The following is a 13,086-nucleotide window of genomic DNA, read 5'->3' as shown; positions in this document are numbered from 1 at the left end:
ATACGACAAATAATTAAGAGTAAATAATAAAAACAGACCTTTATGATTTATTATAATATATTAATTATCTTTACGATATATTTTTATTATTATCTTTAGAGAATAGGGACAGATTGTGATGAGTCGTACCTTTTGTTCCTGGATTTGGGCTTTAACCACGCGGTACTCGGCTGACGGAGGCTTCTGATTGGCCACCAGCTCCTCTGTGTCGCTCAGCCAGCTGAGAAGAGGCTCCAGAGCATCTTGGAATTTCCCACAATGCAACAGTGCCTCCTGCAACTGAGCGATCCTCTCTGCCACCTGATCGCAGAGACATTTAGCTTTAGTCCCAAAGAAAAGTCTGATGATGATGATGTGTGTGCGTCTGTATCATCTAACACACACAACTGCATGAGGCTGAAGGTGTGAAACATTGGTACCCTACCCTCTTGTTGAGCGAGTTCCAGCGCAGGTTGGTGCTCTCCAGGTCATGCTCCAGAGCCTGAGTGTCTGTGTGTTTGGCGGCGCTCTGGATCAAACCCTGACCCACGGCGTTGACGTGCTGCAGTTTGGGCTGGATGGTGTCCACCTGCTCCCTCTCCACCGCCTACGAGGAGGACCACAGGGGGACGAGTGGAGTGAGTAACACACGCGTACCCTCTGTACGACTTTAAAATCACTGTGAAGCCTGACACCAACGTGTGATTTGGGTTGCTTTACATCACTGTTGTTTTTATCAACGACAATGAAATTATTTCGTCGACGCCCCTTTTCTTCATGTCGTTAATGAGCTCAACACGGCTTTTTAATGACCAAAACATGACTATACATGGTTAAGTTTTGGTGGACACGAAAAGACTGGACGAAAACGTTGGAGGGTGAAAATGCAGGACATTTCCACCTATTGTGCAGGTAATCTGTCTGTAGAACGCTCCCTAGTCACACATACACACAATTTAGTTTATTAAGTCACTGATAGACCTTTATTACATTAACTGTTGCTCACTAAATATTTGGAGCTAAACTAAACAAACCCTTTTCTTCTTATCATTCAAACATCTCTCCTCCTGCTATATTCACTCTCACCTCTCTCTTGCTCGTTCACTCACACACACACGGCTCTCTTTCTCTTAAAGCCTTAAGGATGCGATACACTGTGCGATTTTTTCAATCGTTGTACTCATCTCCAGCTCAAACTGTGCGACTCAGGTGCAGCTCACGATTCATATTCTCACACTGTACAGACCGACACTCTGACACGACTAAAACTATGTTAATAAAATGAAATTAATAAGCATTTTTGTCCATAAGACTAAGACTAAAAAGGCTGCCAAACACAACACTGCTCTACATTTCAGGTGGCATGAAATCAAAAATTTCAGGGTGGGGAAAAACATCTTGATTTTTATTAATTTTTTGTGCAGATAACAAATATATCAATAAATGTATCAGCATAAATCAATAAATATTAGAATCGCAACCAAGTATCATGATGAAATGGAAATGGCGTTGTGCTCCCTGTCCATCTTTGTGTGATTTCTCCATGAACGACACATGAACTGTTTAAGGTTACATTTGCACACAGACGTGAGTTAAATTCTTTAATCTCAGACCTGAAGAATTATCACAGGAAACAAACTCTTGCTGGATTAAATCAGACTAAACATCACGAGGCACATGTGGTAAAAGCAGCAGCAGCAGCAGCAGCAGCTATGAGCTAATGAAGCCTTTTTATATCATACTTTAATCTAAAATACCATGAAAATTTAAACTGCACGACAACAACTGGCCCCACATTGTACGCCTAAATATAATGTCCAGGATGTGAAGTGGTGAAAGACGGGCAGAGGGATGTGCTGATGTAGGAGTGTGTGTGTGTGTGTGTGTGTGTGTGTGTGTGTGTGTGTGTGTGTGTGTGTGTGTGTGTGTGTGTGTGTGTGTGTGTGTGTGTGTGTGTGTGTGTGTGTGAGGGGTTAGAAAGAGGGGGAGGGAGGGATTATGGGATTAGAGGTTGAGATGAGTAAAGGGTGACTGGAAAAAGGCTGAGTCGACAACACTCGCACACCCCAATGTAAGCAATGTTGGGGCTAAATACACACACACCCTCTTCCCAGGCTGGGTATAAACCAATAAGATTTACAAGATGATTCACAGATATTTATATTTATTCCATTCATGTTAAATTGACATACTAGGATTTACTATTTCAACAACAACTCATCAGTGTGAAACTAACCAGTTTGTTCTGGTTTGTTCCCAGTGATATCTCCACTCCAGACATTTAATTTCAGCCTGATTCAGATCTTTACGCGTAAACCCCAAAATAAACATCCACCGTTGTTTTGGCAGAACTGTGATTGAAAACACTGAAAATGTGTTGAGAAGTCACTTTGTTAGAGTTTTTGGAAGAAAACACAATGTCAATAAGAGAGCGGCCATGTTGTAAATGTACGTATACTAATCACACTAACGTATTCTACTCACACTAACGTATACTACTCACGCTAACGTATACTACTCACGCTAACGTATACTACTCACGCTAAAGTATACTACTCACGCTAAAGTATACTACTCACGCTAACGTATACTACTCACGCTAAAGTATACTACTCACGCCAACGTATACTACTCACCCTAACGTATACTACTCACCCTAACGTATACTACTCACGCTAACGTGTACTACTCACGCTAACGTGTACTACTCACGCTAAAGTGTACTACTCACCCTAAGGTATACTATTCACGCCAACGTATACTATTCACGCCAGCGTATACTACTCACACCAGCGTATACTACTCACGCCAACGTGTACTACTCACGCCAACGTATACTAGACACGCCAACGTATACTACTCACCCTAACGTATACTACTCACCCTAACGTATACTACTCACCCTAACGTATACTACTCACGCTAACGTATACTACTCACGCTAACGTACTACTCACGCTAACGTACTACTCACGCTAACGTACTACTCACGCCAACGTACTACTCACGCTAACGTACTACTCACGCTAACGTACTACTCAAGCTAACGTTCTACTCACGCTAAAGTACTACTCACGCTAACGTACTACTCACGCTAACGTACTACTCACGCTAACGTACTACTCACGCTAATGTACTACTCACGCTAACGTACTACTCACGCTAACGTACTACTGATACTAAGTCTGACGTCAAGATGACTATGTAGTGCGTTCACATCTGTAAACCTTCCCAGTATGTTTTATGAAAAAAAGTTACCGCAATTAAAAAACATGATTAAAAAAATCTATTTAGATATAATTTAGATTGATACGATAATCGCGCGGTGAAGTATCACAATAAATTGCCGAGTTGATTTTTTCTAACTTTCTAATTGAATAGGCGAGAAACACCCGGATGTATGGTGGGCACACTACTCATACTTAACCATCCCATGATGCATTGCGAGCGGAATAAAAAATTGTCCTGGGATGTAGTTTTTTAACCCTTTTGTAAATAGGGCTCTTATTTTGAAGTTAAGAGGAAGTTTGGTCAGTAGCACGATAGAGGGTCTCTGAAAATCTCTGAAATGTGTGAATAAAATGTGTCTACGTTAGTTTTATGGATCAAATAATCACATGTTGATATTCTACTTGGTCATTTTCTCACTTAAAATGTTTTCAGAACTTTCAAAGTAAAGGTGGAGAATCAACAGAGATATTTAGCCTCAGTGTGATTCAGGTTTTTGTCGTTGTAGGTTCCAAATGCTTCCAAATCTTGGGAAACTTGGAAGTATACTTCAGTAGGAATTCATCCTAATTATACTTTTGAGCCTCAATTTCAACCTTTGACATCTTTTTTTTTTTGATCATTTATTTATGGATCTCTGAGGCCTACACTGAGTCTTTATCTGATAATCACCTCCTGCAGTTTTAAACTTGTCAAACTCTGACATTTTATTGGATTAGTTTGATCTGCTTTACTAATTTATACCAAAGCAAAACCACTTGTGACTGTAACTAACGTCATTTCTCACAATTCTAAGACTTTCTATTGGTGCCTCAAGGCCTTGGCACAACATTAAATAATCGTAAAAATCCAACACGCGCCTAATCTTAGATAAGATTAACATTTATATTCTGGAAACATTAAATATGTTCTTGGTGAGTTTGTCTCTGATTTTTAAATGCTGTTTTATTTTTAGGCACGTTGGTTCCTTTACAAAGTACTCCCACACTATTCAACCCTGCTCTGCCAAAGCCACAAAACACCAATCACAGCTTTACACAACAGCACCAACTCTAAAACTATTAAAAAAAGAAAAAGAGTTTTCCAACTTAAAAAGAAAAACATTCTGACATTTAACAATCTGATGGTGGTTTGTGATGCTGCTGCTGCCAAATCCTTTAACGGCCACACAAAGAGACCAAACACACACACGTATTAACCACAAGAGGAGCATGGGGATGGTGGTAAATCCAAAGCCTGTGGGAAACTGGTGTGACTGACAACAGTGGGAAGGAGAGTGAAAATAAAGCTTTGGTTTTCAGTAGAAAAAAAAAACAACAGACGATTTAAAGGAGACGCCAATGATGAGTCTTGGCCAATGATGACACGCCCAACAGTGCACGTACTGTACGTGTGTCACATCCTGCCCTAATGTTGTTTACACGAGTGCTTTTCAAGCTTAAATGATAAATAACGTCTGTGGTTAGATGAACACATACAGTAAAGCTGAATCAACTGATGTCACATTAGGGTTGGGCTCAATTACATTTTTAAATTACAATTACGTCTTCAATTATCCATGATAGTAACAACTTAATTACAATTATGTTGACTGCCATTTTTTCCAGTTCCAAACACAATTACAATTACAATGACCCCTCTGTAGTGATAGTGCCCAGTACGAGACGAAACCTCGTCTGTGGTGGTAGCATTTCAGGGCACGGTGGAGGCCGCAAGACGTTCAATATCAATAATAACCTAATCACTAGGAACGAGTGTATCATAGCGTATCATGTTTTTCTGCAGTCTGTGTCTTCTCCTCGCCTTCCGCTCTCTTTTCTGTTTCAGGTGTTTTAATGCTGGAGCGGTGGTTCCTGATCAATGGTTCACAGGTCAACTGGTCTGGAACACTCTGATGGACTATCCTTCTATCCTATTCTGTTTGTCCTTCTGTTCACTAACCCCAACCAGTCAAAGCAGATGTTCTCCACCTCTGAACCTGGTTCCACTGGAGATTTCTTTCTATAAAATTTTATTTTAATATTTTCTTCCCACGGTGGCTAAATGCTTGTTCATGTGGATCTTGTTGGGTTCTTTTTATTACTATGGACTTTATATTTTGTTGAAGCACACTGAGATGACTTTGTTGTAATTTGCGCTATATAAGTAAAGTTGAGTTAAGTTTACTATCTTTCCCCTAAAGTTCAACACAATTAATCACAATTAGTGTTAATTTCTATTTTTGTTGACATTTTGTCTTTTTGGAGACAGTTTTGTCTTTTTTATATATTTTACTCTCATATTTGTGTAATTTTGTTGTCATTTTGTGTTTTTGCAGTCATTTTTGTGTATTTTAATTGTCATTTTATATATTTTACTCGCATATGACCAGCATTTTTTCCAACTACAAATAAAATTACAATTATTATTATTATAAAATTAATCACAATTACGAGCCTTTACTAAATAAACCTTGTGATAACAGGTCATTTTGATCCATAGAATACACTAAAAAATGTTATCATTGAAGTTGTTTTTCATCTCTTTGTTACCTTAAGTTTTTTTTTTATCCATTAAAATATTGATGTTAATATTTTTGGTGTGGACGTATGAGCCTTTTTTCTGTCAGTATATCCCTTGATTATATTTTTTGTAAATGGTAAAATGTTATGGCTGATTGGTGTGATGATGATGATGATGATGATGATGATGGAGAACACATTGAGCTGTAACTTACAGTATTTACAGGCTCACGTTTGTATTAATGAGGTGTTAAAGACATTAACAGACTCTGTGCTGGGGTCCCCACGAGGTCAGAAAACAGGAGTTTACAGGGTTCTCTGCATCTGGTTTCAATATGGCAACACAGGTGTGCCTGTGTGTGCGTGTGTGTGTGTGTGTGTGTGTGTGGAAGAGGGATAAAGTGTGTGTGTACATGAAAAACAGAGTGTGTGTGTGCATGTGTGTGTGTGTGTTTATGGTATTTCAGTCTGTAATGAATAGTTGGTGAAAGAATGATGAAGTGTGCCACAGTTTTTTATTGTGTGTGTGTGTGTGTGTGCATGATTAATAATAAATGTGTGTGTGTGTGAGCAGGAAGTCTGTCTGCTGGAACAACAATGGCTGCAGCCGTGACCTGCTCCACCCTTCGACTTATCCAGGAGCCAGGAGGAAAAAATACCAGGGAAAGTACGTCCATTCGTCACACACATGCACACACACACGCACACACTGCAGATTCTGTGTGGATTTGTTTATTTTTGTGTCCGTCTTTTGATCTGATTTGTGCTCGTTCTCTTTCTCTCTCATTACTTCACTGTGATTTTATCCGGTCGAGCCGTCGTTCTGGACCAGCTCCACATACTCATCATTCTTCTCCACCACAAACACTAAAACTCTCCGTCTGAAACCAGCAAACCCAAACCATCACAACCAGTGACGCCGCTTATTCTCTCCTTCACTTTGGTCCTCGCTCGTCTTTTTACGTCTTGTCTCATTTATCATCAGAACTTCAAACCCTCACTGGTTTTCCAACTGGAGCCAGAGTTCAGAATGGTCAGGAGTTAAAATCCCACTGGGATGAGAGTGAGGACCAATAGATAAATCCAGTCTGATAGTGGGGAATGTAGAAATATGACTTTTAAAGTTACAGATGCACAGAATCCAAGAAATAGTTTACAAAACTTTTTTAAATCCATGAACAAAATAAACATATTTTAGGTTTGGTTATTTTTGGACAATGTGTTTTTGTGTATTTTAGTTGTCATTTTGTGTATTTTACTGCCAATTTTGTTTATTTTAGTTGTCATTTTATATTTTACTCTCAGATTAGTGAATATTTCTCTCTTATTTTGTATGTTTGTGTAGCTGTTTTGTGTGGTGTTTTTGTATTTTTGTTTATATGTAATTTTTGCTCTCATTTTACGCTCATATTTGTGTATTTTTGTTGTCATTTTGTGTTTTCGAAGTCTCTTTTATGTGTTTTTGTTGTCATTTTTGTATATTTTAGTTGTCGTTTAGTATATTTTTATCTTTTTTTTGTATGTTTTTGGAGCCGTTTTATGTGTTTCTGGAGTAATTTGTGTATTTTTTTAGTCAATTCATGCATTTACTGTGGGGGGGGCCGCACAGAATTGGGCCGATGGCCACGTGTTGCCCCCGAGCCACCATTTACCCATGTCTGCTTTAGATTGACATAATTAATGAATGTGGGTATATTATAACACACATGCAGAATGATCTGCTGAGGCCAGAAATAAATCGATTGCTTGTTTCCAAACATAACAACAGGGAAATGAATAATTCAATGAGTTGTGATGAGAAAAACGATGCCTGTGTTTCTTTAACTCACATCAAACCATTAGCAGACGAGGATTTCCACTGACCTTCTATTAAAAGCCTCTTTAATAACGATCTGTTAGAGGAGGAAGTGAAAACAAAGAACAACTTGTTTCTTTAAAGCCAGAAATCCAAGCAGGACTTACTGAATATACGACACTTCATCAGCCTACAACTATTGTGTAGCAGCACTGAAGTGTTTTTCCTGATAGCAACGTAGCAGCCAATCATAGCCCTGCTCTCACTCGCCCTTTTTCCACCTCCGTATCTGCTCCTTCTCTTCCTCCCTCTGCTCGTTCTTCCTGTCGCTCAGCCGTCATCCTTCCTCCCTCGTTCCTAACGGACGAGCAGCGACGTCAGGAAGGAACGAGGGCAACAATGTTTCCAACCACGCATTAATCACGTCACAGATTTGGTTTTGCCTAAATCACTCACCAAGATCAAATAAGGTACGAGTTTAACAAAGCAGCGCCGATATTTGTGCATCAACTACATTCAAAACATCACAAAAATAAAAATATTTCAGCTACATTTCATCTTTTTCAGATCAACGTCTCCCTTCTTGTTTTTTTTTAAACTCTATTCACCCCCGAGTTGTTTGTTCACCAATAGAATCATCACATCAATCATTGCACTAATGTAGTTCAGACCTGAAGCTTTCCTTCATCACTCTGTGTTTCAAAAACATTCTCTTAGTTTTCATATTTACAGTTTTTAGATGCAACAATAAGTCCGTATCAGCAATTTTTTTTTTACCACTTTTCCACCTAATGTCATATGTTGACCAATTATTGTCGCTTTTGTTGAGTTTATAATGCATTTATAATCTTTTGACTACATTTTAAATTTTCCGGGATTGAGAGCAGAGCTACAGATGTAGAGAGGAGGAAACAAAAGGAGGAAAGGGGGAGTGGTGTTCACCCCTTATCGTATCTACGTTTATTTTCCCCAAACAGCTTCACACTCTGTGATTGGCAGAGGCAGTTTCCCTCTCTCACACGCCCGTTAGTATCCTCTCACCTCCTTATCTCGTCAACACAACCACCCGACCACAGCAGAGCGGCGTGGGGGGAGGAGCGTGTGATAGCAGGAGTTAATATCCTGAAATAAAACCCTGTACAACCTGCAGGAGTTAACGCTCTGAATGTTCTCTTCACGCTTCAGTTACACAATGACACACAATGGTTTGTGTGTCAAAGCAGCGTTTATCACCATGACAGTTGTCATCTTTGTTTAAACAAACCAGTACAGTTCCCGTCAGAAGTATGTATTCATATGGTGGGAGGAGCTTAAGTAGAGTTGTCAATTATGACCAAATGAGTATGTGTTTGAAGGTTGGATGTACAAAGAGGTGTACATACTCTGTAGTGTTGTAAAGAGGTATATGTATGGGTGCAAAGTAAAATAGCGCGTACGATTTCCCTGGTTTAATTCTATGGAACATGCGCATAATAAATTGATAAAGTTTGTACCAATGCAGCGGTTTAGGTAGAATATGATAAAAGACATAAATTTGTACAAATAAAACTATTAATTTCGCATTTAACGTTTCTTAATGGAGGTGTGTGTGTGTGTGTGTGTGTGTGTCTCGCTACCTGTCCATCTATCCTCAGTGGGCGCAGTCTCACACACGCATCGGCCGCCGCGTGCACCCACTCCTCACATCAGGTTGAAATGTGTCTCTCTCATGCCCAATGGGTGAGACTTGAGAGCTTTGCTAGTGTCTCAGTGTGAGTGTGGCTGCTCAGACGGCCCTCCCCCCTCTAACCCTCCATTGGGTGTAACCTGCGTTGATTCTGCGGTGATTTCAAAATAAAATGAAAATAAACGTTTTGAAACGTAATCACCAAATAAGTCTAAAGTAAAAGATGCACACACTGTGTGCAAGCTTGTAAACAGGTTTCAGGTCGGTCAGACACTGTCGTGGAAATATTTGCTCCACAGAGAGACAGACGGTCCTTGCTTTAATAGAAGGATAACTGAGCGCTCCATGTAGTGACTGTCAGCCTATGAGAAAAGATGGCAGCCGTGGGATTTGTGTCACCAGGTAAACTCATCACCAGTTCAGCTAATATACCAACAGCTAAACCAGTCTTTTCACATTTGAATGCAGTCACAATATCACAACACATTAAAAACACACTTCAGTCACAGAATAACACGATCACTACTCAATCCGTAACACGTAGCGACATATTTTGAACTGGATTATGGGTAGAACTGGACATACTTGTCCATGTGTTACACTTTCTAAACATTTAATCACTGACAAAAAGCGTGTAAGTGTGAGGCATTTCCATGTCGTGTTGGGGCCAGATCCTAAATAATGAACGAGAGGAAAATAAACGTGTCAGATTGATTTTTCCATTTCAGAACATGAATTTTTGGTTTGTTAAAAGTCTATGACTCACATTCACAGAATTCTGTTAAATCATGTTCTCACTCCTGATGCATAACAAACAGCTGCTTTCTTATGAAAGAAAGGTCTGGAAAAAAAAACCACGTTTCAACTCAAACTAGGATTCTTTCACACAAAAAAAACATTGACAAGATTGATTTTTCCTTATGTCATACATTGACACTACAATAACTTCTAAACTCCAGCTTTTACTGAAGTGATCGTACTTATGTACAGTACATTTAACTACAGATTAAATTGGCCTGTGATTTGTTAACCATCTATGACAGACTGACATTCACAGAATTCTGTTAAATCATGTTCTCACTCCTGATGCATAACAAACAGCTGTTTTCTTATGAAAGAAATAAACTGAAAAAAGCCACATTTTGACTCAAACTAGGATTCTTTCACACGACATCAACCCAGGATGCATTTTAATCAGCGTTCACACCATCGTGAGTTAAAAAGGAAATTGCCTTCACTTCACCTCCCAGTCTACGGTGCATAGGCTGTGATGTCACTGCCTAAGGAAACCTATCAGAGAAGTGTCAGAATGCCATTGATGTAAACAACAAACGGAGACGTCTGCTACCGTCAGATTTACTGCCATTCTTTTCATTTATGGAAGATTTCTCATTGATGTAAAAAATCCACTTTCACGAGCAACCTGGGAGAGTTTGAATAACAAAACAAAACAAATACAACCTGCACTATACCCTTAAATCACACTTGGAGATATCTCAACCCCTCCAAATACACAAATTCAATAAAACTCCACAATATTTGCAGGGATCACAGTTTACCTACGCTCATATCACATGATGTCAGTCATTTTTAATCTGAAAAGAACTCTCAATTTTTTTCCAAAATCCTGATTTTTTTCCTCAAGATTAAATTAAAACTTTCCAGCAATAGCAAATACATAAACTAAATCATATTGCAGCTCAGCAAATATTTACACTCGTGGTTCTCATCGACAAAACAAATCATTCTTACAAAAGTTAAATTGTCTCAGTGAAAATGTGTTGGACGCACAACATTTTCTAGTTTTTTTGCTTTGTTATTGGTAGAGGGTCAGAGTAAAAGATGTTCCCACACTATCTGCTAATAATCACTGACCACCCCCCAAAATGCACACTATATAAGCCTGCATACATACAAAGTGAGCCTAAGGCTAGTAAACCCCCTCTGAGCATCATGTGTCAACCATTTAAAGCCCTTCTAGTGAAACAACTGGCTAATTATGTTGTCTGCATAACTCCAAGCTTCCCACAGACACACACACACACACGGCCATTTTTCATGCCATCTATATCAGTTATTCTCCACACTCAGATACCTGACCCAATTCTTTTTCCATGCTGTGTATGTCCGTCTCTCATACATTCACTGCTAAATACAGACTTTTAATGCTATGTTAGTGTAACCGCATCGATAAACCTCAGCCTTTGTGTCTTATTTACTGGAGTTCATACTGGACTAAAAAAGGCCAAAGAGGCAGGAGATGTATTATTAATAGCAATAATAATAATAATAATAAAGACACAGCGCTAAAAGTAAATGCATTAACCCAAAAAAAAAAGGTTGTGGTGATGACGTCAGTATTTGGAAAGCCTACCTCTGCCTGTGCATCAGTGTGGACGTCTAGTTCTGAGGGTGCAGGTTCAGACTCTGTGTCCCCCTGAGGCCTGAGGGCCGAGGCCTGGCTGGTTTCTGTCTGTGCGAACAGACTCTGCAGCAGCCCGGGCTCCAGCTGGTCCCACACATAGTCTGAGGACGTGAGCATAGGAAAGTCCACAGTAGAACCATCAGACTCCCAGTCACTGTCTCCGGCCATAGATCCCAGGAAAAACTCCACCCCGTCCACCCCGGACTGGGTCCCCTCGGAGAAAGAGTCCAGGTCCAGCTCCTGAATGTCCTCGCAGGCCGAGCCCACGTCGGACGGCCCGGGCTGGGGACGTTCAGGTGCTGCCATGTAAACAAAGCTGTCGGAGCAAATGAAAGAACCATCCTCATCTGTGCCAGAACACGATGCTGGTTTGTGGATAGGACTGGGGGGAACAGAATCATCCACTGGAGACGGGGGACAGTCTCTGGTGTACTGTGGAGGTGCAGACACAGCCAAGTAAACAAAACTTTCTGATATGACAAAGGCCTCAGAGTCGTTGGTGTCTAAACCTCCACAGGAGTCAGATGTTTGGGAAGGTTGAGGTGAACCGGGAAGGAGACCAGACTCAGGTTTAGAGGAAGATTGAGGTGAACCGAGAAAGAGACCAGAGTCAGGTTTAGAGGAAGGTTGACGTGAACCAGGAAGGAGACTAGAGTTAGGTTTAGGTGCGTGTGCCTCCACCTCTGTTTGTTCCAAACAGACTCTCTCTGATGGTAAGGATGTCCCCACACTTACACTAGATGTGTTAAGGGCTGGATCTAGATCTTCTCGAGTGTCCCTGTCCTGTGTACATTCATTGTCAATTTTGTGCAGAAGCTCATTGGAGCACCGGTCCCTGAGAAGAACCTCAATGTTGTCCTGAAACTGGTCAGCCTCCTTCAATTGATCTCCATCATTTTCCTCTTCATCCACCTCTTCTACCTGCTGCAAGTAAGGGTTCAAGGGGCTGCAGGTTTGAGGGGAGGCTTGCACTTCATCACCGTGTTCATCAAGCTCTGAGGATGCCCCGCTGTCCAGGTCCGTCTCAGCCGGTGCTGGTCTCTCATCGTCACATACTGCCTGACTTATGCTACTAACACAAGTCCTCTCTGGTTGAGACATCTGGACTCCACTGGAGTCGGACTCCATCTGTGGACCCAAGGCAGAGTCTGTTGGATAACTGGCATCTTCTTCCTTTCCTTCATCAATATAACTATCACAAGAGTCTTCATCAATAACACAGCACTCGTTTACCTGATCTCTTTCTTTCTTCAAGTCAAAGTTATCGTCTACTATTGGCTCAGGGGAATTCAAGCTAAAGTTCTCTAAAGATTCTTCTGGTTCTTCAGAATTGACTGCATTCACGGGAAGTGTTCCTTCAACATCAAACCAGGAGCTTGGCTCTTCATCCTCACACTCCTCGTCTGCTTCCTCTAAACAGGAAAGAGTGTAGGGATCCAGAGGGTCCGGGTCTACACTCATCTCCACTCCTTCCTCTCCTTCATCCACTTCA

General features: G+C 40.5%; 1 protein-coding gene across 1 annotated transcript in view; it reads right to left on the bottom strand.

Annotated features, from left to right (window-relative positions):
• Positions 1–13,086, bottom strand: part of macf1a (microtubule actin crosslinking factor 1a) — a 229,607-nt gene that overhangs the window by 39,891 nt on the left and 176,630 nt on the right. The window contains exons 66-67 of the mRNA XM_028461883.1: positions 425–586; positions 130–300 (exon numbers count right to left, since the gene is read on the bottom strand). Of these exons, the coding sequence (XP_028317684.1) occupies positions 130–300; positions 425–586 (333 nt within the window). The remainder of the gene's footprint in view (positions 1–129; positions 301–424; positions 587–13,086) is intronic.

This window comes from Gouania willdenowi, chromosome 11, assembly GCF_900634775.1.
Source record: "Gouania willdenowi chromosome 11, fGouWil2.1, whole genome shotgun sequence".
NCBI classification, from domain to species: Eukaryota; Metazoa; Chordata; class Actinopteri; order Blenniiformes; family Gobiesocidae; genus Gouania; species Gouania willdenowi.
This window is presented reverse-complemented; position numbering and strand designations above follow the sequence as displayed.